Genomic DNA, 23,033 nt, shown 5'->3' on the forward strand with positions numbered 1-23,033 from the left:
CTAAGGCCTGCCCTGTGCTGCCATCCCCAGTCATGTGGCCACCTGCCCAGGTTAACCCGGGACTGTCCCTTTGCTGGAGGTAGTTGGGCTGGGCCTCTGTCCGGTGCTCAGTGCCCACGGCTGGCCAGTGCTCTGGGGTCAGGATCTCCCCAGCCGGCCCATTCTTCTGCACCTCCCCTGCTCCCCACCACTTCCAGGGACCTGCCTATGGAGCACTTTTCCCTGGCAGCAATTGCAGGCAACAGCCTCCCATTGATGCTCTCTCTCGTTGGCCTCCAGCAACCGGGGGCACCAGAGAGATTTCCTGCCCCCACAGCAGTTTGGTGGCAGGGGGTAGTGGGCGTGGAGGGGATGGTACATGGGGGGGGCTATAGAAACACGCCGCCACCACTGAGCTTTTGTCCTCTACCCTGCCGTGGCTCCTTCACTTCTGCCCCCAACACTTCACCCCCTCACCTGCTCCCACAGCCCTGGCTGACACATCCCAGCCGCGATCGCAGTCAGTCTCTGCAGCACCTGGCACAATGGGTCCCCAATCTCAGTCAGGGGGGTCTGTGTGGGGCCTGGCACGACAGGGGCCCCACTCTCAGTCAGGGGGGTCTGTGTAGGGCCTGTCGTAACAAGGGTCTCGATCTCAGTTGGGGGGGTTGTGCAACATCTGGTGCGACAGGGGCCCCGATCTTGGTTGGCTGGGTCTCTGCAGCACCCAGAATGATGGGCAGCCTCTAATCTCTGCCATCCCATAGCTAATAACTAGCTGCGGAGCCAGTGGAAGACTGTGAGGGTGGCAGGACTGGCTCTAGCGGGAGGCGACCCCAGCTGCTGTGGAGCAGATCATGGCTGCTGCTGGGAGGTAGGGTGACCCAGATGTCCCGATTTTATAGGGACAGTCCCGATTTTTGGGTCTTTTTCTTATATAGCTTCCTGTCATAAATATAAAGGGAAGGGTAATGACCTTTCTGTATACAGTGCTATAAAATCCTCTTACCTGTAAAGGGTTAAGAAGCTCAAGTAACCTAGCTGGCACCTGACCAATAAGGGGACAAGATACTTTCAAATCTCAGGGTTGCGGGGTTGGGGGAAAGGCTTTGTCTGTGTGTCTGTGTGATACCTTTGCCAGGAACAGATCAAGGATGCAAGCCCTCCAACTCCTGTAAAGTTAGTAAGTAATCTAGTAATCCATTCTTATCTTAGACAGTTGTTCTCTTAACTTTTTTTGTTCTTCTAATAAAGTATTGATTTTTAAGAATCTGATTGGTTTTTTTGGGTCTTAAAAATCCAAGGGGTTTGTGCTCATCTTGTTTATTCTCAAGCCTCCCCAGGAAAGGGGGTGTAAGGGCTTGGGGGATATTTTGAGGAAATAGGACCTCCACGTGGTCCTTTCCCTGTTCTTTGTCTAAAACACTTGGTGGTGGCAGCGTTTTACCTCATCCAAGGGCAAAGACTTTGTGCCTTGGGGAAGTTTTAATCTAAGCTGGTAGAAATAAGCTTAGGGGGTCTTTCATGCGAGTCCCCACATCTATACCCTAGAGTTCAGAGTGGGGAAGGAACCTTGACAGGGGCCAAACAGACTTTGGGGGGCTGGATAGAAGGAGAAGGTAAAAGGACGCCCCTGTATCCTTCACCGCCAAAGCAAAAGGACAGCGATTCGCCAAGAGGGGGCCCAGGGATTGGTCCGCGATGCAAGGAGCTTGGTTTAGGTGAGGTAACCTCCTTTACCCTGTTACGTTTGCACTCTAGGAAGCGCGTTACACTTTTGCTGTGTGCGTGCCGCCCTTTTACCATCAGCATCAGCAGCAACAAGGGCCGGGTCCTTATTTTAGGGGATTCGCTACAATTTCTTAACTTTTGGCTCTAGCCCCCCAGTTGTCTGGGAAGCTGTAACCGTGCTGGGCGCCTTTGCCAGGCAAGTCTGTACCCATCTGCCAGCGCCGAGGTTTGAAGGAAGGAAGTTTGCTGGGGGCAGGAAAGGGACGGGAAGGGCCGTTTGAACTAGGGACGTATATTTGCAGTTTAACGTCTTCCACCGCCGTGTACCTCAGGCTGCATCAGTCACAGTCCCAAACAGATGGGACCCTAAACACAGTTTGTTCTGCCCCCCACCCTCAGCTCATGGCTCCCCAACATCCTCGCTCCCAGTTTGGGTTCCAGGAGTTCAGGAAAACCAGGGTCCCTGCTGTGTGGGCAGCTCCGGGGCGCTACGGCCCGCCCAGTGATAGCGGTTCCAGAAGCTAGGACAGGGACTTGTACTTGTACTTGGTAGGTTGGGGGTTTACACACCATTTGATCCTTTCTCTTTCCATGGTATAATAAAAGAGATAATTTAGACTCTATGGAGAGTCTTGTTACATGCTTCAGAGTAGCAGCCGTGTTAGTCTGTATTCGCAAAAAGAAAAGGAGTACTTGTGGCACCTTAGAGACTAACAAATTTATTAGAGCATAAGCTTTCGTGAGCTACAGCTCACTTCATCGGATGCATTTGGTGGAAAAAACAGAGGAGAGATTTATATACACACACACAGAGAACATGAAACAATGGGTTTATCATACACACTGTAAGGAGAGTGATCACTTAAGATAAGCCATCACCAACAGCAGGGGGGGGAAGGAGGAAAACCTTTCATGGTGACTTTCATGTCACCATGAAAGGTTTTCCTCCTTCCCCCCCCTGCTGTTGGTGATGGCTTATCTTAAGTGATCACTCTCCTTACAGTGTGTATGATAAACCCATTGTTTCATGTTCTCTGTGTGTGTGTATATAAATCTCTCCTCTGTTTTTTCCACCAAATGCATCCGATGAAGTGAGCTGTAGCTCACGAAAGCTTATGCTCTAATAAATTTGTTAGTCTCTAAGGTGCCACAAGTACTCCTTTTCTTTTTGTTACATGCTGTAGAGCTAAAATCACTGATACTTAGGTCTAAGTATTAAACCTTCTTTGGGTCAGTGTCTCTATTGCAAGAGACTACCCAGTGTGCACTAGCAGTGGGGCTCCCTGACTAAGAGCTGAAATCACCGAGATCTGTGTGAAGTGGGGGGCCCTGAAGATATCTTGGTGAGTGGCCAGCAGGGAAGCTGGCAGACAGGGGTGGCAATCAGCTATTGGGGCAACTAGTGAGTGCTTGAGCAGCAGAGTGTGTGAGGTGCCTCCTTACTCCCCCCACTTCCATCCAAGGTGGGAGGTGAACTCGGTAGCTGAACCTCTGAACTCTGGGACTGCACTGGCCAAGGACAGCAACTGTGAGTGGGGTGCAGAGAAGGGACGGGCATGTTAAAGGGACTTTTGGGTTGCTGGACTTAAGAACCTGAGGGGAAAAGGGCATTGCCCAACTTACTTGGGGGTGGGTCTTTTGCTCATGGTTTATGTTTATGAATCCTAGTTGCAATGTTTCCACAAATTAATGCAGAGTTACTTCCCTCCTTTTATTAAAAGGTTTTATGACACTCAGACTCTGTGCTCGTGAGAGGGGAAGTATTGCCTCTCAGAGACACCCAGGGGGTGGTGTATAATTGTCGTAGGTTACCAGGTGGGGGCTCGAGCCGGTTTTGTATTGTGTTGTGTTGTTGAAAAGGAACCTCTAGCTATTAAATGAGGCCCCTGTTGCTGCTGGCTCTACCTGGCAGAAGGGTGACACTAATCTAAAGAACACTAAAGAACAAAGACACGGTGTGTTGCTTTTGCTTAACTAGTTGGGGGTTTTAGCACAATGAGAAAAGAGAAGAAACAGAGTTCAAGTGTTACCAGGTATGGTGGGAGTGGAACTTCCCCAGGCCACTGGCTAAAGTGACCTCACTCAGTTTGGTCTCAAAGGGGGCAGAGATGTGACGAAGTGGGGATTTTCCCTTGTTATGTTGTGTGTGAGTCTTACTGTTGAGCCTATGAGAGTTTTACTGTTTTGCATGAATACGGTGTGTGCCTCAGTTTCCCTCTGTGCTGCACCAGTTCCACGGTGGTGGGAATAGAGGTGTGTGACTTTGGCTGAGACCTCTGGGGCAGGAGAGGCTGCTCCAGCTGCCTGCACCTATGCTATGACCAGTGCCCTTCGTAACCTGAGACCCATGAGGGGGATGCAATCAGGTGATGACCAGGAAGTGAGGCAAAGACAAGGAGGAGGAGCAATGGGGATGTTGGAGGTTGGGTCACTGGAAGCTGGAAGTCTGCTTGGGGGGACTGGAAGATGGGGAGTCCAGGCTGCCTGGTCCAGGACTCCCCAAGATGGATTTGGCTGAAGTCACTGATGACTGTGATATCAAGGTCTGTTCTACGCTGTGTTCCTGTCAACTTATAAACTTTTACCAGCTGGCTGAGAGTCACATCTGCCTGTGGAGTTGGGGTGCAGGGCCCTCTGTCTTCCCCAGACCCCCACCCGGGCAGACTCGTTGCGGGAAGTGCATGGCGTGGAAGGGGATGCTGAATGCTCTGAGGTCAGACCCAGGAAGGTCAAAGCTGTGTAAGCTTCTTGCCCTGGCACAGGATGGTCAGAGAGAGGAGGCATGCTTTCCCAGAGTCCTGACTGGCTTTGTATGGAGTAGTTCCAGAGCATTGGTCCAGTGATGCCATGAAAGTGATTTGTCAGACAGGGCCCAAGAAACATAACCCTCTGGTCTCTCAGAGGGTATGAACCACCTTTGGGTTATGGGGTCCCACATTAGGGTGTAATGTTACCATGTGTAATCATAATGGTACCTCCATAAAGAAAAATCCCTGAGCGTGCAGTTATGTACATAGAATCATAGGACTGGGAGGGACCTCAAGAGGTCATCTAGTCCAGTCCCTGCACTCATCAGAAGACTCTTATTTAGAAGACCATCCCTGACAGGTGTTTGTCTAACCTGCTCTTAAAAATCTCCAGTGATGGAGATTCCACAACCTCCCTAGGCAATTTATGCCAGTGGTTAATCACCCTGAGAGCTAGGAAGTGTTTCCTAATGTCCAACCTAAACCTCCCTTGCTGCAATTTAAGCCCACTGCTTCTTGTCCTATCCTCAGAGGTTATCAGAGTGGGCATAAAGTCTCCCCTGGGATGTTGGGTCGATGACAATTTCACCATTTTGCAGAATGTAACCCTACAGGTAATATGAATGCCAAGCTAAAAAAAAAAATACAAATTTAAGCCGGCCACAGCCAGGAGCTGGAAATACTCTCTGATGGGTGAGTGTATGGAATCCTCTGTGGAAGCAAGTGCAACCCGCACTCTTCAATGTGTCCTTTCAGACCATTACATGGGTGGTACACCTCAAAGAACGGTGGGTGGACTGAGTACATTCCAACTGCAATACGTACATAGAAGGGTTAAAGCAGTAATTTAGTTGGTGGGTGAGGGGATACACATGGAATCGTCGCCGGAGAAGGGATTTGCGGGCAGCAGGAAACACAGGGTTGGGTGCATGGACCCTGGGGGACAGTTGGGTAACCAAATAACTGATAAGCCAAAATGTGAAACTTCAACAACAAATCAATGAACTACTGGCTCAGCAACTGTCTGCAATTGTGACAGGATACAGCAGGTCAGCAGAGGTGAACCGGCAGTTAACTCAATGGACAGGAAACCTGGTAATGTGGGTGGGGGATGGTTTCAGAAGGCTAACCTGCGGGGAGGTGTATATACTCAGCTAGCAATGTTAATGAATGTCATGAGGGACACATGGGTGGGACGATGTCCTTCAGCTTTTAATCGTGAAGCTAGTCCATATTTATCCACACTTGCCAGACATACCCATCTGCATGGAAAATAACATCCTCCACCTGTGGGTTTAGCACCTGTGTAATAGTCACCATGATACTTTGGAACAGGACGGCAACAAAGATGGTCCCCAGGAGCCCTATGGGAGTAAGGAGAAAGGGATTAGCTCACTGGGAACCATTGGGGGATAGAGAGGGAGGGTTGAATAGTGTAAGTTGGACAATAATCAAGTTGAGCAATGTATGTCCATGAAAGATATTTGGATGTGCCCCTCCTCAGTGGCCACAGAAGAGGAGGCTCAGTGACCTGTTGCAAAAGGGGAGTGATTAGGGTGTTGTATATGGGGTACGATGTGTTTTGCTGGGAATGTACACGATCCTGTAATATAACACTAGGGGGTGCAACTACACAAGCACATGACCAAATTACACACATCTACACACAGCCATCAGGACTATGGTGCACTCATTGCTGGAAATAATCGAACCAGCACATACTACCTGATTCCATACTAAGTGGTCAAGTTGGTTTGGACAATACCACATTTCTCTGTGGATATCCAGTGAACTTATGACATGGACAAAAGAACACAAAAATTGCAGGAGCAGCTCGATACAACTGCCAACAATTGGACACATTTAAAATATACACTCTAGAATAGTGTTAAGAAAATCTTAACCCTGTCAAAGGAGGAGAAGAAATGTTTTTGGTGGTGGCCTGGATGTTTGACCATATTACCATGGTCAGGGCTTTCAATATTGGTATGGATCATTACGGCTGTTGGCCTATTATTAAATGTACTAATCCTGCAATGTATAGCGCAGTGGTTCAGAGGGGCACAGACCCACAAAGCACAACCATTAATTGTAACATATAAATAATGTCGCAGGCCCTCCACCAAAGTGTGACAGATAACCCGGACCCAACCTTCTCAGGCCCATCACTATGGGGAGTCTGACACACTAATTGGAATATGTGCAGTACACCCGTACAAGGGAAGCTGCAGGGCACTATACTGCACAGGAGGCAGTGGGGCAAATGGAGAACTGACACATTCCATCCTGATACCTGGCCCTGTCAGGAAATGTGCTTCCATATGTCTTAGGCTTTCCCTGGGTTACCTGGGCCGGAGGATCCCAGGGGAAAAGGGGAAAAGGGGCGGCTTTTGAGAGGGCTAGTGGTGATAATGTAGTATTCAGGCCTGTGTAATTGCCTGAGATAGAGTTTTGGGTCTTGTTTGCCCATTTGACTTTTCACATTTTTATATACTTACTAATATGTGTGTGAACAAAGAACAAAGACACTGCGTGTTGCTTCTGCCCAACCAGATGGGTTAGTTAGTACAATGAGAAAAGATAAGGAATAGAGTTAAAGCATTGCTGGGTGTGGTGGAAGTTTAATATATGAGTGTACACTTGCAGGACAGTCCTGCCTCAACTCCTCTCCGGAGATAAGGTCAAGTTACCAGTTGGGAGGGGTGAGTGGGATGGGGGGGTGGGATGGCATAAGAAACCCTAAAAGCCAAACAAATGCCTGGTCTTGTCCAGTATACCACCTCACTCCTTACCTCTCCCATGGGTGCCAAAGCCCCCAGACTCAAGACCCCCCAGAACAGAATATGACCACAAATTGTAAGGGGGTGGGACCCATGGCGTGCACTACAGGTATAATTAAGCCTGCTAAGAAGGGGGAGGTGGGGAAAAAGGGGACAAGGAAAAAAGGCTCTGTCAGCAAGCAGAGCTATTGATATGCTTGCTTGATTAACCCCAATAAACATTGCATTGCCTGCACATCGGACTTCTGGTCTTCTGCTTTCTGTTTGCATGACAAGAACCAGGGGAGGGCGAAGGGAAAGCCCTTAACAGGGATACATCTCAATGGTGTTGCAAGTGCTGGCGGATCACAGGGGCCGTTTCACCGACATCAGCGTGGGATGGTCAGGAAAGGTGTATGTCATGTGCATCTTTAGGAACACAGGTCTGTTCAGAAAGCTGCAAGCAGGGACTTTCTTTCCAGACCATAAAATAACCACTGGTGATGTTGAAATGCCATTCGTGATCCTGGGAAACCCAGCCTACCCCTTGCTACCATGGCTCATGAAACTGTACACAAGCAGCCTGGAAAGCAGTAAGGAGCAGTTCAGCCATAGGCTCAACAAGTGCAGAATGGAGGTGGAATGTGCCTTTGGACATTTAAAAGGTCGCTTGCGTTGTTTGCTTCCTAGGTTAGACCTCAGTGAAAGCAATATCTCCATTATTATTTCTGCCTGCTGTGCGCTCCATAATGTCTGTGAAACAAAGGAAGAAAAGTTTCTGCCGGAGTGCGGGGTTGAGGCAGATCACCTGGCAGCCGATTTTGAGCAGCCAGATACCAGGGTAATAAGAAGAGCCCACTCAGCGGCTCTGCATCTCCGTGAGGCTTTGAAAACCAGTTTCGGCAATGAGCCAGAATAATGTGACACTTATCTGTGTTGTTCCTTACCAATCTGTCCCATTCAGTGCATTTTCTCCCTTGTAAACTCCACCCACACTAACCACCATGTGTGGAATGAATAAAGAGCTTTTTGCCCTCAGTCTATTTTGTTTTATTATGGACACAAACATACAGACAGCAAAGAAAAGTAAGGTCATCTTGAGCAAAAGGGCTGATAACACTATGAATCAGTGACCTGTCCTCTTCATTTTTTACCACTTCCCCAAATTTTGTCTCATCAGCAAACTTTCTCAGGGATGATTTTATGTTTTCTTCCAGATCATTGATAAAAATGATAAATACTGTAGGGCCCAAACCAAACCCTTGTGGGATCCCACCTGAAATAGCCCAGCTCAATGATAATTCCCCATTTACAGTTACATTTTGAGGCTTAACAGTAACCCAATTTTTAATCCATTTAATGTGTGCCATGAGAATTTTTTAATCAGAATGTCATGTGGTATATTCATTATTATCACCTTCCCCTTTCTTCCAAATGTTAGATATTATTTTTATTATTATTTTTACAGGTGCCTTCACTTCCCCTCTAAACCAGGTCAGTTTGTTAACTAGTACAACCTTCTTCCTCAGTTGTGGTATTGTGGCTTTTTGGGACTCTAGTTAGGTGTTCTTAAATGATTCCCAATTATCATTCACGTTTTTCTGATTACATTTTTCCTCCCAGTTGATTTGGCTCATAATTTGTTTTAGCTTTGTGAAATTGGCCCTGTTAAAGCACTATTATTGCTCTGGACTTTATTCCGCTTGCACATTAGAAATGTGATCAGGTCATCAATAACCATTTAAGTGAGCTGTAGCTCATGAAAGCTTATGCTCAAATAAATTTGTTAGTCTCTAAGGTGCCACAAGTACTCCTTTTCTTTTTGAGAAACAGATAATGCCATATTAAAGGTAGAGTGCCCCTCCCCCGCCCCTTTTCCCCACTCGATGCTTCCTCAGTTGATTTTAGCATTACTATTGTGTCATTCGTTCCACCGGGTTTCAGATAGAATCATAAATGAACAATTCCAATTCCTCTTGTTTATTATGCAGGCTCCTAGCATTGGTGCACAGACAACTAACGAATTTCTTCTCATCAAGTCCTTTGGTTTCTTGTCCTTTGTTCTGAACATCTCAGTTTCAGAGCTAGCAGAGTGCTCTTGTCTTCCCTCTTTTTACCTTCCCTGTTTGCTATTAGTTTAACCCCCTCCTGACACTTCTAGCCAGTCTGTCCCAGAGCAGATTGGTCCCCCTTCTGCAGAGATGGAGGCCATCCAAACTGAATAGCCCCCTCTCACTATAGATGGTGGAGCAATGTTGCACAAAACCAAACCCCTCCACCCTACACCACTTTCCTAGCCAGTGGTTCTGTTGTCTGCCTGTCCCTTTGTGGAATGTTCTTCCAATTCTTCTGAGAATTGATTCTTCAACAAGCATCGTCCATCTTGCTTGGACGGTTGGAGGACTCTTTGTGGGTGAGCTTGATTTCTTTACAGTTTGGGCCAAGCTGCCATTCGGTACATCTCTCCATTTCCTCAGACCAGCTGGATCTCGAAAGGGATCTTCCCTAGTTTCAACATAAATGACCTAGAATTGATTGAAACTTCTAGCAGTGTGCAATTTCTCCCAGTCCTCTTCTCTTTGGTGGCCACATCCTGCCCATCCTCATCTATCTCCAACGGTGTAGAAAGCCACCGAGACCTCCTGCCTCTGGTGGTTATGAGTCACCAGGCCTCTTCTCTGATTTTCTCTCTCTCAGATTCCTTGGTGGCCAGCTCCTTTCTTTCTTGACCCTGGGCTACTGGTGTTTCCCGAACATGGCAGGGCTGAACAGAACTCAGGATCCCGAGACTGACAGTCCCCAGGGCCAATGGGGTGATGCAAATGCTCCAGGTGAGCCTGATGGACAGGGCAGCAGGCCAATGAAGGAGTCAGGAGCCCAGGGACCCCTCCTCCGAGTGAGCTGGGGCTGCCTGGGGCAGAGAAGGGCAGAGCTAAGGGGACAGCAGCAGCCTAAGCTGGGCTGAGGGCAATGCTGGGGAGCTGGAGCTGGAGCTGGAGCTGGGGCAGGGGCAGGGCAGACCAGCCGTGCTGACAAAGGAGCCACGGCTGAGCTACAGCGGGAGCCGTGGGCCCAGAGCCAGGATAGGGGGCCAGAGCCATGCTACACAACACCAGAGCCAAGCAGCTGAGGAGAGTGAGGGGGGAAGGGAGCAGAAGGCCAGACCCGGGGGTGGGGGGCATGACCCAGATTGGGGGCTGATGCTGGGGAGAAGGGTCCTGAGCCAGAGCAGTGTTTGACCCGCGGTGTCACCGCAGTGCAGCAAGAGCGGGGAGGCTGGGATGGGTGAGGAACAGACGTTGACCTTTCCTTATGCCCCAGAGACGGATGTGTGTGGTGTCCCCATACCCACAGGGCGGAGCCCCTTGCTCCTTTAACCTGTCCCATTTCACCTGCTTTTTCTTATTGTTTCTTGCTGTTTTAATAAATTGTATTTGGTCTAAATTTACAGTAGGGCAGTGGGCCAGAGAAGTGGCCGATGTGAACTGAGCACCCAGGAGTGGGGACACCCTGGCCCCTGCCCTAAGTCACCATGACAGGGTTGGAGGTCAAGCCCCCCAGAACCTCTGGGCCCAGCTCTGTGGGGTTACGAGAACTCTGGCGCATGGGAGAGGGGAAGGGGAGCCCTCGGGAGCAGGCAGGCCTCCGGGTGAAGGAGTCTGGAGTGAGGACTAGGGTCCTTTCTCTGTCCGGTTCCGTCGGGGCCCTGCAGAAGCCAGGAAAGTTCTCCCCAATTGTGGGATCGTTCCCCCGCCTACACAACTGCCCCATTGGCAAAGGACTCTAGGGAAAGCCCTCAGTCATGCCCACGGCATCCAGTGACCGAACCCAGACGCTGAAAGTGAAAGTGAGTGGGGAGCGGCCAGCCTGTCACTCTGTGCAGAGACACGCAGAGAGCCAGGGAGGCAGAGGAGAAAAATCAGAGATAAACGGAGAATTAACCTCGGGGTCTGTGCTCGAGTCTGTTCACCAGGGTGAGCTACAGGAACGGAGCTGGCTGAGGGGGAGCCCAGGTGTGGGCTGGCAGGGGGCTGCGGGTCGGGAGGGAGGGGCACCGGCAGAGCTGGGTGAGGGGCCCCGGGGTGGGATAGCAGGGGGCAGTGGGTGGCAGCTGGGAGTTACCCTCAACTCTCTTAGCTGTGCGCTTTATCAGAAGCAGGACGCTCTGAGATTCACCATGTGGCAGAGCAGGGCTGGCTCTGGCCATCAAGGCTGCTGGTCTCTGTGCCCAGATCCTCTCGGGTGACCTTCCTTCAATCCCCTCTCCCTGCCTGCAGCTAACGCCTGGGGGGTGTCCTGTGAGCTGGGGGGTGGGGTGGGATTCAGGAGGCCCAAGGCAGCCCCTTTTTAATAACAACAGAAGCAAGAGCAGCAGGCGTTTCCATGGCCCCTTGACTGGCTGGGCTGGCAGACGCCCGGGGGGGCTCTGAGAGTCTCACCCCATGGCTGAGCCCATGTCCGAGAGGGTCAGGTGAGCTCAGGGGGCAGGAACGGCTGTGTCATTCCCATCAGAGTTCAGGGTGCTGCACTTCTGGGCCCCAGGAAACCTAAAACCCCAGGAGCGGAGAGGCACTTACCAGCCCTGCCCCAAAATGGGAGTGGCCAGCGCACAACAGCCGAATGGAAACTTACCCAGCAAAATGGTGAAAACTAACAATAGAAGCCAGGAGTCCTGGCTCCCAGACCCCCTGCACTAGCATCTTAGCCCTGGTGTTCCCATGTGCTAGCTCCTGACCCAGTGGATCTCCCCAAGCCAGTGGGATCAGGGGGATGGAACAACTCCGGGAGGACGTCACCTGCTCCATCTGCTTGGACGTCTTGAGTGACCCCGTCTCCATCGAATGCGGCCACAGCTTCGGCCGGGGCTGCCTCTCGACTCACTGGAGCCAGATCTCAGCCCAGGGGCACTGCTGCCCGGAGTGCTGGGCTCCCTGCTCCGGGGATAGGATGATCCCAAACAAACGTGTCAAAAACCTAGTGGAGAAAATCACCAAGCCTCTGCAGGAAGAGACTGAGTCGGTGAGACTAGACAGGCCGGATAAGGGGAAAAGGAGCTTTCTCATGTAGGGGATGCTAGGCCCAATCCAGCCGCAGGGCAGGGACTGGCTGACTCATGGGGGCAGAGGATGGGACACCAGGCCTTTCCTCTTTAGAGGGCACCAGCCCTTATCTGGGCCCAGGGTGGGGACTTGCTGGCTCAGGGGGTGGGGAATGGGACACACAGACTCATAGACTGGTAGGCCAGAAGGGACCATCATGATCATCTAGTCTGAACTCCTGTACATTGCAGGCCACAGACCCTCATCTACCCGCTCCTATAATAGACCCTGAACCTCTGGCTGAATTACTGATGTCCTCAAATCATTATCAAAAGACTCCAAGTTACAGAGACTCCACCATTTACTCTAGTTCAAACCTGCAAGTGACCCGTGCCCCGTGCTGCAGGGGAAAGCAACCCCCCCACCCCAGGTCTCTGCCAATCCAACCTGTGGGAAAATTCCTTCCCAACCCCAAATTTGACAGTCAGCTAGACCCTGAGCATGTGGGTGAGACCCACCAGCCAGACACCTGGGAAAGAATTGTCTGTAGTAACTCAGAGCCCTCCCCATCTAGTGTCCCATCACTGGCCCTTGGGGATATTTGGTACGAGCCTTCACACATGAGCCAATATGCCTTTGTAGACAACCTCATCATACCATCCCCTCCATAAACTTGTCATGCTCAGTCTTGAATCCAGTTAGGTTTTTTGTTCCCCTTGGGAGAATGTTCCAGAACTTCACTCCTCTGATGGTTGGAAACTGTTGTCTAATTTCAAGGCTAAACTTGTTGCTGGCCAATTTATAGCCATTTGTTCTTGTGTCAAGGTTAGTGCTTAACTTAAATAACTCCTCTCCCTCCCTGGTATGTATCCCTCTGTTGTGTGTCTAGAGTGCAATCATAGCTCCCCTCAGCTTTCTTTTGGTTCGGCTAAACAAGCCGAGCTCTTTGAGTCTCCTCTTCTAAGGCAGGTTTTCCAGTCATTGAATAATCCTAGTAGCCCTTCTCTGTACCTGTTCCAGTTTGAATTCATCTTTCTTAAACATGGGAGACCAAAACTGCACACTCTGCTCCAGATAAGGTCTCACGAGTGCCTTGTATAATGGCAATAACACTTCCTGTCTCTGATGGATACCTCACCTGATACATCCTAGGGTTGCATCAGCCTTTTTCATGGCCACATCACATTGGCGGCTCATAGTCATCCAGTGATCAGCCAATAAACCCAGGTCTTTCTCCTCCTCTGTCACTTCCAAGTGATATGTCCCCACCTTGTAGTACGAATTCTTGTTGTTAGTTCCTAAATGCATGACCTTGCACTTTTCATTATTCAATTTCATCTCATTTTTATTATTCCAGTTTTCAAGGTTGTCCAGATCTTCTGTATGATATTCCGGTCCTCCTCCATACTTGCAATACCTCCCAGCCAGTACGGATTTGGGATGTGGGTCATCCCAAAATTTGATCAGCACACTCCCACTTTTTGTGCCTAAATCATTAATGAAAATGTTAAATAAGATTGGTCCCAAGACTGATCCCCGAGGAACTCCACTAGTAACCTCCCTCCAGCCTACAGTTCACCGTTCAGTTTGTCCCATTGTAGTCTCCCCTTTAACCTCTCCTTACCCACCTTTCGATTCTCATCTTAATTCCCATCGTCTTCAATTTAATTTCCCATGTGGCACGGTATCAAATGCCTTACTGAAATCCAGGCAGATTAGATCAACTGCATTTCCTTTGCCTAGAAAATCAGTTATCTTCTCAAGGCAAGAGATCAAGTTGGTTTGGCATGATCTACCTTTTGTAAAGCCAGAATGTATTTTATGCCAATTACCATTTATTTATATGTCCTTAACTACTGTCTCTTTCAAAACTTGTTCCAAGACTGTGCATACAATTGAGGTCAAACTAATGGACCTTTGGTTTTCTGGATCACACTTTTTTCTTCCTTCTTAAATATAGGTACTATATTAGCCATTCTCCTGTCATGGGATACAAGCCCTGACTTTTACAGATTAATTACAAATTCTTGCTATTGGGCTTGCAATTTTGTGTGCCAGTTTCTTTAATATTCTTTGGTGGAGATGGTCCAGACCCCCCCAGTTTGGTCCCATTAAGCTGTTTGAATTTGGTTTCCATTTCAGCCAATTCAGTGACAATTTCTACTCCCGTATTTGCAAAAAGAAAAGGAGTACTTGTGGCACCTTAGAGACTAACAAATTTATTTGAGCATAAGCTTTCGTGAGCTACAGCTCACTTCATCGGATGCATTTGGTGGAAAATACAGAGGGGAGATTGATATACACACACAGAGAACATGAAACAATGGGTTTTATCATACACACTGTAAGGAAAGTGATCACTTAAGATGAGCCATCACCAGCAGCAGGGGGGGGGGAAAGGAGGAAAACCTTTCATGGTGACAAGCAAGGTAGGCTATTTCCAGCAGTTAACAAGAACATCTGAGGAACAGTGGGGGGTGGGGTGGGGGAGGGAGAAATAACATGGGGAAATAGTTTTACTTTGTGTAATGACTCATCCATTCCCAGTCTCTATTCAAGCCTAAGTTAATTGTATCCAGTTTGCAAATTAATTCCAATTCAGCAGTCTCTCGTTGGAGTTTGTTTTTGAAGTTTTTTTGTTGAAGGATAGCTGCTCTCAGGTCTATAATCGAGTGACCGGAGAGATTGAAGTGTTCTCCGACTGGTTTTTGAATGTTATAATTCTTAACATCTGATTTGTGTCCATTTATTCTTTTACGTAGAGACTGTCCAGTTTGGCCAATGTACATGGCAGAGGGGCATTGCTGGCAAATGATGGCATATATCACATTGGTAGATGCGCAGGTGAACGAGCCTCTGATAGTGTGGCTGATGTGATTAGGCCCTATGATGGTATCCCCTGAATAGATATGTGGACAGAGTTGGCAACGGGCTTTGTTAAAAGGATAGGCTCCTGGGTTAGTGGTTCTGTTGTGTGGTGTGTGGTTGCTGGTGAGTATTTGCTCCAGAGTGGGTGGCTGTCTGTAAGCAAGGCCTGGCCTGTCTCCCAAGATCTGTGAGAGTGATGGGTCATCCTTCAGGATGGGTTGTAGATCCTTGATGATGCGTTGGAGAGGTTTTAGTTGGGGGCTGAAGGTGATGGCTAGTGGCATTCTGTTATTTTCTTTGTTGGGCCTGTCCTGTAGTAGCTGACTTCTGGGTACTCTTCTGGCTCTGTCAATCTGTTTCTTCACTTCAGCAGGTGGGTATTGTAGTTGTAGGAATGCATGATAGAGATCTTGTAGGTGTTTGTCTCTGTCTGAGGGGTTGGAGCAAATGCAGTTATATTGTAGAGCTTGGCTGTAGACAATGGATCGTGTGGTATGATCTGGATGAAAGCTGGAGGCATGTAGGTAGGAATAGCGGTCAGTAGGTTTCCGATATAGGGTGGTGTTTATGTGACCATCGCTTATTAGCACCGTAGTGTCCAGGAAGTGGATCTCTTGGGTGGACTGGTCCAGGCTGAGGTTGATGGTGGGATAGAAATTGTTGAAATCATGGTGGAATTCCTCAAGGGCTTCTTTTCCATGGGTCCAGATGATGAAGATGTCATCAATGTAGCGCAAGTAGAATAGGGGCATTAGGAGATGAGAGCTGAGGAAGCGTTGTTCTAAGATAGCCATAAAAATGTTGGCATACTGTGGGGCCATGCGGGTACCCATCACAGTGCCGCTGATTTGAAGGTATACATTGTCCCCAAATGTGAAATAGTTATGGGTGAGGACAAAGTCACAAAGTTCAGCCACCAGGTTAGCCGTGACATTATCGGGGATACTGTTCCTGACGGCTTGTAGTCCATCTTTGTGTGGAATCTTGGTGTAGAGGGCTTCTACATCCATAGTGGCTAGGATGGTATTTTTAGGAAGATCACCAATGGATTGTAGTTTCCTCAGGAAGTCAGTGGGGTCTCGAAGATAGCTGGGAGTGCTGGTAACGTAGGGTCTGAGGAGAGAGTCTACATAGCCAGACAATCCTGCTGTCAGGGTGCCAATGCCTGAGATGATGGGGCGTCCAGGATTTCCAGGTTTATGGATCTTGGGTAGCAGATAGAATACCCCAGGTCGGGGCTTCAGGGGTGTGTCTGTGCGGATTTGTTCTTGTGCTTTTTCAGGGAGTTTCTTGAGCAAATGCTGTAGTTTCTTTTGGTAACTCTCAGTCGGATCAGAGGGTAACGGCTTGTAGAAAGTGGTGTTGGAGAGCTGCCTAGTAGCCTCTTGTTCATACTCCGACCTATTCATGATGACGACAGCACCTCCTTTGTCAGCCTTTTTGATTATGATGTCAGAGTTGTTGTTCTCATTAGCCATCTTGCCACAAGCATCTCAATACGCTTATTAAAAACAGAGGCAAGATATTTGTTTAGCTGTTGGGCCATACCCATGTAACCCTTCTTCCAGGTGAAGCCAGCAGCAACCAGGGCCGGGTTCAATATCTAGGGGGTTTCTTTTCAACAATACAACACAGAACCGGCTCGAGCCCCCACCCAGTGACCTGAGAAATTTACACACCACCCTTGGGAGCCTCTCAGAGGCAAAACTTCCTCACTCGCAAGCACAGAGTCTGAGTGTAGAAAAGAAACTTTTAATAAAAGGAGGGAAGTACCTTGGCATTAATTTGGGAAAACACCACAAACAGGGTTCATAAACATAAACCATGAGCAAAAGACCCACCCCCCAAGTAGGTTGGGCAGTGCCCTTTTCCCTCAGGGTCTTAAGCCAGCAACCCAAAATCCCTTTAACATGCCCGTCCCTTCTCTGCATCCCATTCACAGTTGCTGTCCTTGGCCAGTGCAGCCCCAGAGTTCACAGGTGCATCTGCAGAGTTCACCTCCCACCCTGGGTGAAAACGGGACGGGGGGGGTGGAAGGAGGCACCATACTCGCTTCGTGGCTCGGGCACTCGCTTGTCACCCCTATGGCCGATTGCCGTTCCTCTCTGTGGGGCTCTGCTCTCTGACCCTCTCTTCCAGCCACCCTGCTAGCCGCTTGCCACCCCTCTCTGTGGGCCGCCCTGCTGGCCACACCAAGCTGTCTTCTGGGCCCCCCACTTCACACAGCTCTCAGTGATTGCAGCTGTTCATGGGGGAGCCTCATGACTGGGCCACACTGGGCAGTGTCTTGCATCAGAGACACTGTCCCAAAGCAGATCTAATACATTGACCTAGGTATCAGCGATTTCAGCTCTGCAGCCTGTAAGAAGACTCTCAATTGAGTCTAAATTAGCTTTGTTATTACACAGTGGAGAGAGGAAGGGACAAGTGGTGTTTGGGACCCTTAGGCGAGGCCCACAACACACACATGTGTGTGCGAGTGTGTGTGTGTGTTCCATCGGGATAGGCCAGGTACAGTTCTGCTGTCCTTCATGCCCCAATAACAAGGAGTCTGGGGATCCAACACCAGGCAAAAGTGACCATTTGGGCAAGCAATCCCATTGTGCTGAGCACCTAGGCAGGGTGGGTGCACCTGTCGAAAGGAGATCAGCTCCTGAAGTCCTTTTCCACAGCTCACCACTAGATGTTCTGTTCACCTGATAATATCTGTTTTCCCATCCTGCACCTGTAGTTCTACTTCCTCCATTTTGACATCCAGGCTCCTGGCATTGCTGAGCAGACATCTTGCTGATTCTGCTTGGCTTTGCTCAGATTTCTCACGCGGGTAGGTACAGTCATCTTACTGCCAGTATCGGCCACCTGACTGTTAGTGTCGCTGCTCTTTCCACTATTGTTCTTCTCGTGCGTTTTCCTTCTCTCTGTCGTTCCTTTCTCCATTGCTGTGCCCCCTCCTACTCGATTTGCCTCCCGCTCAGTGTTAGAATCAGGCCTGGAGGTTCCATGGGCATCTTCCACGGTTCCTAGTTTAAAGCCATTTTAATCAGTTGTGCCAACCTCCACCCCGGAAGTCTATCTCCCTCCCCACGCAGGTGGCGTCCGTCCCATGAGACCAGTCATCTGTCCGTGAACACCTCCCAGTGGTCGAATATTCCCAAGCCCTCGTTAGTCCCACTGCCGGAGCCACCTGTTGATTATCGGCATCTTGTCTAGCCTTCGCTTTCCTCCTCCAGGGACAGGTAGCATCCCACTGAAGATCACTTTAGCCTCCATTTCTTTATATGTCTTCCCTAGCCTGGTACAATCTCCCTTGATTTGTTCCAGCAAGAATCTAGGGCTATTTCCCCTCCAGAGTTCTGGCTCTGATCCAGCCCCAGGGCAGGGGGACTGGCTGGCTTGGGGGGTTGGGAATGGGGACCAGGGCTCTGATCTCGGGCACTGGCTGGGTTGGGGCTTGGGTAGGGTCACGGGGCTCTGGTGCAGGGGACTGGCTACCTCTAGGGGGTGGGAATGGGGAATGGGGCTCTTATCAGGGTGCCATGGGACAGTCTTTCTTGGAGGGTGGGGTCCTCGGTCTGACCCTGCTCTCTCCCTGCAGCAGGGGCCGGGGGCTCAGCCGGAGCCGGGGCGCCCGGTGCAGCTGGTGCATCTGGACGAGGAAGAGAACCTGATCCTGGATGAGGAGGCCCTGAGCCGCTGCCTGGAGCAGGGTGGGGTGGGGGATGCCCCTGTCTGCCTGGTGTCCATCATCGGGGAGCAGCGCCGGGGCAAATCCTTCCTGCTGAACTACCTGCTGCGCCGGCTCCGGAGCCCAGTGAGTGTGAACAGGGGCAGGCGTGAGCTGTGGGTGTGAGTGGCCCCATCCTGCCCCCTGCTGGCAGGCTCAGAGCTGCACACGTGGCTGTGAGCAGCCCGATCCCCACCATGTGCAGTTAGCTCGGGCCATGCCTGGACCCTAACGCGTCTGTCGGCCTGTCTGGAGCACAGTGTGTCTCTCTCTTCTAGACAGCAGTGGGTCTCTTTGTCTATCAGATTACGATCGCACCCGTCACCACGTATTCCTCCCTGCCCCACACTAGCACAATTAACCCCTGCCCCCCTCACAGGGTTTGTAGCCCGGAATGGGGGGTATCAGTCACTCTGCTCCCCCACCCTGCACTAATCTCTCCCCAATCATGTTCCCTTCCAGCAGGATGCGAGGGACGGGTCATGGATGGGCCGGGAGGACGAGCCCCTGGAGGGGTTTGAGTGGCGCGCGGACGAGGAGCGAGTCACCAAGGGGGTGTGGGCGTGGAGTCAATCCTTCTGGGTCCCAGCCAAGGCGGGGAAGGTAAATGGGGGTGTTGGGGGTGCACAGGGAAGGGGGAGGAGGCCATGGGGGTGCTGGGAGAAGGGAACCAGGTGAAGAGAGAACAGAGGGGAATGGAGAAGAGAGAGAAGTAAGGAGCTAACTCTGGGGGACTTCTGAGGAAGGTGAGAAGGAGATGCCAGGGGCCATGGGGGCTGAGCAGGGGGCAGGCTCTGGGGGCGGAGGGGCCGTGGGTGGCTGGACAAAGCCGGGAGCTGACCTGGGGCTCTCACTCTTGGCCCCCCAGGTGGCCGTGCTGCTGGTGGACACCGAGGGCTCCATGGACATTGAGAGCAACAAGGAGACCAGCATCAAACTCTCCGCCTTTTCCATGCTGCTCAGCTCCTACCAGGTTGGGGGGCTCCCCGGGGGGCGCTGTGCTGTAGGGAGCAGGGTGGGGGGCTCAGCAGGGGGCGCTCTTCCCTGGCAGTCAGGGCCGGCCCCAATGCCCCAGTGCGGTGCTAGGGGGCACGGTGCTGCAGGGAACGAGGTGGGGGGCTCAGCGGGGGTGCTCTCCCCAGGCAGTCAGGGCCGGCCCCGATGCCCCCTGCGGCACTAGGGGGCACTGCGCTCGGGGTTGGTGGCGTGGCTGGGAAGTGGCGTGGGGCGACCGTCCCTGCTCGTTGCTGTAGCTCTGTCTGTCTCGTGATTATTTGCAGATACTGAACACTGGCTGTCGGGTGAAGGACCCGGATCTCGAGTACCTGGAGGTGGGGCCGGGCAGTGCAGAACGTGGCCAGGCCAGGTTCTCCCATTAGCCCCACAGGGTTATTATCCCTCCCCATAGCTCCTGTGGGGAAACTGAGGCCAGAGAGAGAAACCGACTCTCTCACAGTCACGTGGGCCTCTGGAGCCAGCACTGTCACTGCATGGCCCAGCCTGGCTCTCTGCTCCCAGGTGTCCGGCGTGGGCCACTGGGCCAAAGTTAGAACCCCTCCCTCCCCTCCAGCCCAACTCCGCCATTGGTGGGAAGCTGCTGGGGCCAGGGCCTGGGGCGGTCGCTCTGCCCCCCTGCACTGCTCTTCTCTTCTCTCCAGGCTCTTACCCAGCCCCAGCCCCGCTGGGTCGAGCCTCTGGCAGTCGCACCCTTAGCAACATTACTGCCGCCTGTGGTATATGGCGTGTCCTGCCCCTGTACTGCACCCTGGGGGGATTCTCGTTTCAGGGGAGGGGTCGGCTTGGGAGGGTTTTATCTGCCCTCACTGCCCCAGGTTCTGTCATTGGCAAAAACCTGGTTCACGCAGAGATATGGAGGCCCAGGCAGAGCTCAGGGAAATGCTACGTGGCTGACATTGTTCAAGGCGTGAGCCAAGCCATGATTTGACCCCTGGGGCTGTGCAAAGAAAGTTGGTAGCATCCATCAGCCCAAGGCAATGGGGTGTTTGTGGAGTGGAACCCGTTTGTAAAAGGACCCCAAATTTCGATCACTGACTCCGCCCCGCATTCCTCCCCCACCTCTATGGAGCGCCCTGGAGAGAAGGAGAAAGCTCTGAAACCAGCTAGAGGAGGGGTGCTCATTGACAATCCTCCCCGCCGGTGCCAGACCCCCATGTCCCACAGCCTCCCTCCCCCTCCCATGGCCTTCTTTCTCTCTGACCCACTGAAATCGTCTCTGTCCATCTCAGGATTTGTTTTGTGCTCGCTGGGCCTCGCTTTCTGCCCTGGGCAGAGGGAGAAGCTCAGATGTGGGGGTGGGGGGGTGATCAGGCCCCTTTCTGTCTACAGGCAGGATCATTTTCCCCCAAACTAAACACCTCCCAGGTCCCAGACTCACCCCGCCCCTCTTTTCTTTCTGCAGATGTTTGTGCAGGTGGCCGAAGTGGTGGGAGAGGCCTATGGACTGGAGCCCATTCAGGTGAGAGGGCTTCTCCCCCACCACCCGCCCTGCCCCATGTATCCGCACATTGCACCCTCCCCCACTCCACAGCATGCTCCTGCCCCATGCACCCCCTGCCCCACTCCTGAGGGGATGAGGTTTCCCCAGCAGACATTGTCCTTCTCCACGTCCCAGTATCCCCCCTCCCCAGTGACCCCCAGTTCCCTCCTGTCTCCCCTACAGCACTTGGACCTACTGGTGCGGGATTGGAGCAGCTCCCGGGTCCTTGGAGCCCAGGGTGGGGAGCAGCATCTGAGACACGTCAGACAGGTGAGTGTGGGGCTTGGGGGGGATGGGGAATGGGACCCAGGACCTGTCCTCTCTGAGGGTACCAGTTGTGATCCAGACTCAGTGTTGGGGACTGGCTGGCACAGGGGATGGGGAATGGGGCCTTTCCCTTCTCAGGGGCTGGTAGCCCCGCCCTTTATAAAGATTGTGTGACAAATCCCATTATAAGACCCCTTTAAAGTGGCTTATAACTTTGCCAAACTTTAACTCTTTGGGCTGAAATTTTCCATGCTCGTTCTCTGCTGCCAGCTGAATTTGTGGATGCTTCCTCCAGCTGTTTCTGAGAATGAGGCTAAAAAAACCATGTTGTTTGGCAATATTGAAAGAAAATTCTGATGTTCCTTTCCCCCCCCCCCCAACATCTCTATCCTCCCTGCCCTCCCCGCTTCAGAGTAAGGACTCTAAATTTGGCGGGGGGTGGGGTGGCCAGTGTGTCAGGGATATGGCAGAGTCTGTCCACACTGACCATGCTCCACCCCTCACAGCTCCACATGCTGCCCAGACTGAGCATACCCCATCCCTTCAGAGCGACCCAGCACGCTCCAGCCTGGGGATACAGAAGCAAAGCTGGACTTTCCCTGCAGTTTCTGCTCCAGACCAGGCACCAGAACTGAGAGGGGACCTGTCTCTCCCACGCTCTCAGTGAGCCCAGGTGGCACGGAGAAGGAAGCTGCTTGATTGCAGTGTGGAGGGGAGAAAAGCCAGGCCAGGGGGAGGGAAAGGAGCATGGTGAGACAAAGCATCTGGATAGACTGGGAACGGGGCAGGGGGAGGCTGAGACCAGGGCCTAACTCCTTTCTCTTCCTGCCATTCCCTGCCTCGTTCACTGCACCCCTTCCAATACCTTCCACAAATGAGGCAGGGCTGCTCCAGACCCTCTCTGATTGCCTGGCCGGTCTGGCTAATGTTAACACAGGTGTTTGTGTGTGAATGTAACGATTCCCCCTGGCTCTGGCAGAAGCTGGAGGCGAAGTCCCCCTGCAAACACCCCAAGGCCCTGGAAGCACTGAAGGGAAACAGGAGTCGTTGTTACCTGATGCCCTTCCCTGGCGAGCGGATCACTATGGGGAGCGAGGGAACTCTCAGAGGTAATGGACCCCGGTCAGTGGCTCTAAGCCCCCTGCCATGTGCAGAGCAATGTGATTGGGGCACTGATCATGCCTACATGTGAAAAGTAGAAAGTAGGGGGATCAGACAGGCCCTATATTCCACCACCATTGTCCATCTCTCTCCCCTTTGCAGACATGGGTGAGAATTTCCGGGAGAGCCTGAGGGACTATGTCACCACCCTGGTGAGCTCGGCCAGTCAACATGTCCAGACGGACCGGCATGGGGAGATGCTCACCGGGACACAGCTCGCTGCCAAGATAAAGGTGAGGACCGGCCAGTTGTGCTGGAGAG

The 23,033-nt window shown here is 51.5% G+C and overlaps 2 protein-coding genes across 18 annotated transcripts in view; one reads left to right on the forward strand and one right to left on the reverse strand.

Moving 5' to 3' along the window:
* Nucleotides 1-23,033, forward strand: part of LOC119856780 (RING finger protein 112-like) — a 110,009-nt gene that overhangs the window by 77,089 nt on the left and 9,887 nt on the right. For 10 of the 14 annotated variants that reach the window (XM_043517121.1, XM_043517128.1, XM_043517130.1 and 7 more), the window contains exons 1-10: nt 11,017-11,190; nt 11,970-12,235; nt 18,719-18,934; nt 19,310-19,450; nt 19,716-19,820; nt 20,128-20,178; nt 21,267-21,323; nt 21,528-21,614; nt 22,591-22,720; nt 22,875-23,005. In XM_043517121.1, coding sequence (XP_043373056.1) covers nt 11,019-11,190; nt 11,970-12,235; nt 18,719-18,934; nt 19,310-19,450; nt 19,716-19,820; nt 20,128-20,178; nt 21,267-21,323; nt 21,528-21,614; nt 22,591-22,720; nt 22,875-23,005 — 1,356 coding nt within the window. In that variant the 5' untranslated portion in view covers nt 11,017-11,018. Of the gene's footprint in view, nt 1-11,016; nt 11,191-11,852; nt 12,236-18,718; nt 18,935-19,309; nt 19,451-19,715; nt 19,821-20,127; nt 20,179-21,266; nt 21,324-21,527; nt 21,615-22,590; nt 22,721-22,874; nt 23,006-23,033 lie in introns of those variants that run through there. The other 4 variants (XM_043517120.1, XM_043517123.1, XM_043517124.1 and 1 more) reach the window with 4 other exon arrangements.
* Nucleotides 1-23,033, reverse strand: part of LOC119856777 (RING finger protein 112-like) — an 81,942-nt gene that overhangs the window by 22,501 nt on the left and 36,408 nt on the right. The gene's annotated exons all lie outside the window — the stretch shown is intronic.

Source organism: Dermochelys coriacea, chromosome 6 (genome assembly GCF_009764565.3).
Source record: "Dermochelys coriacea isolate rDerCor1 chromosome 6, rDerCor1.pri.v4, whole genome shotgun sequence".
Taxonomy (NCBI): Eukaryota; Metazoa; Chordata; order Testudines; family Dermochelyidae; genus Dermochelys; species Dermochelys coriacea.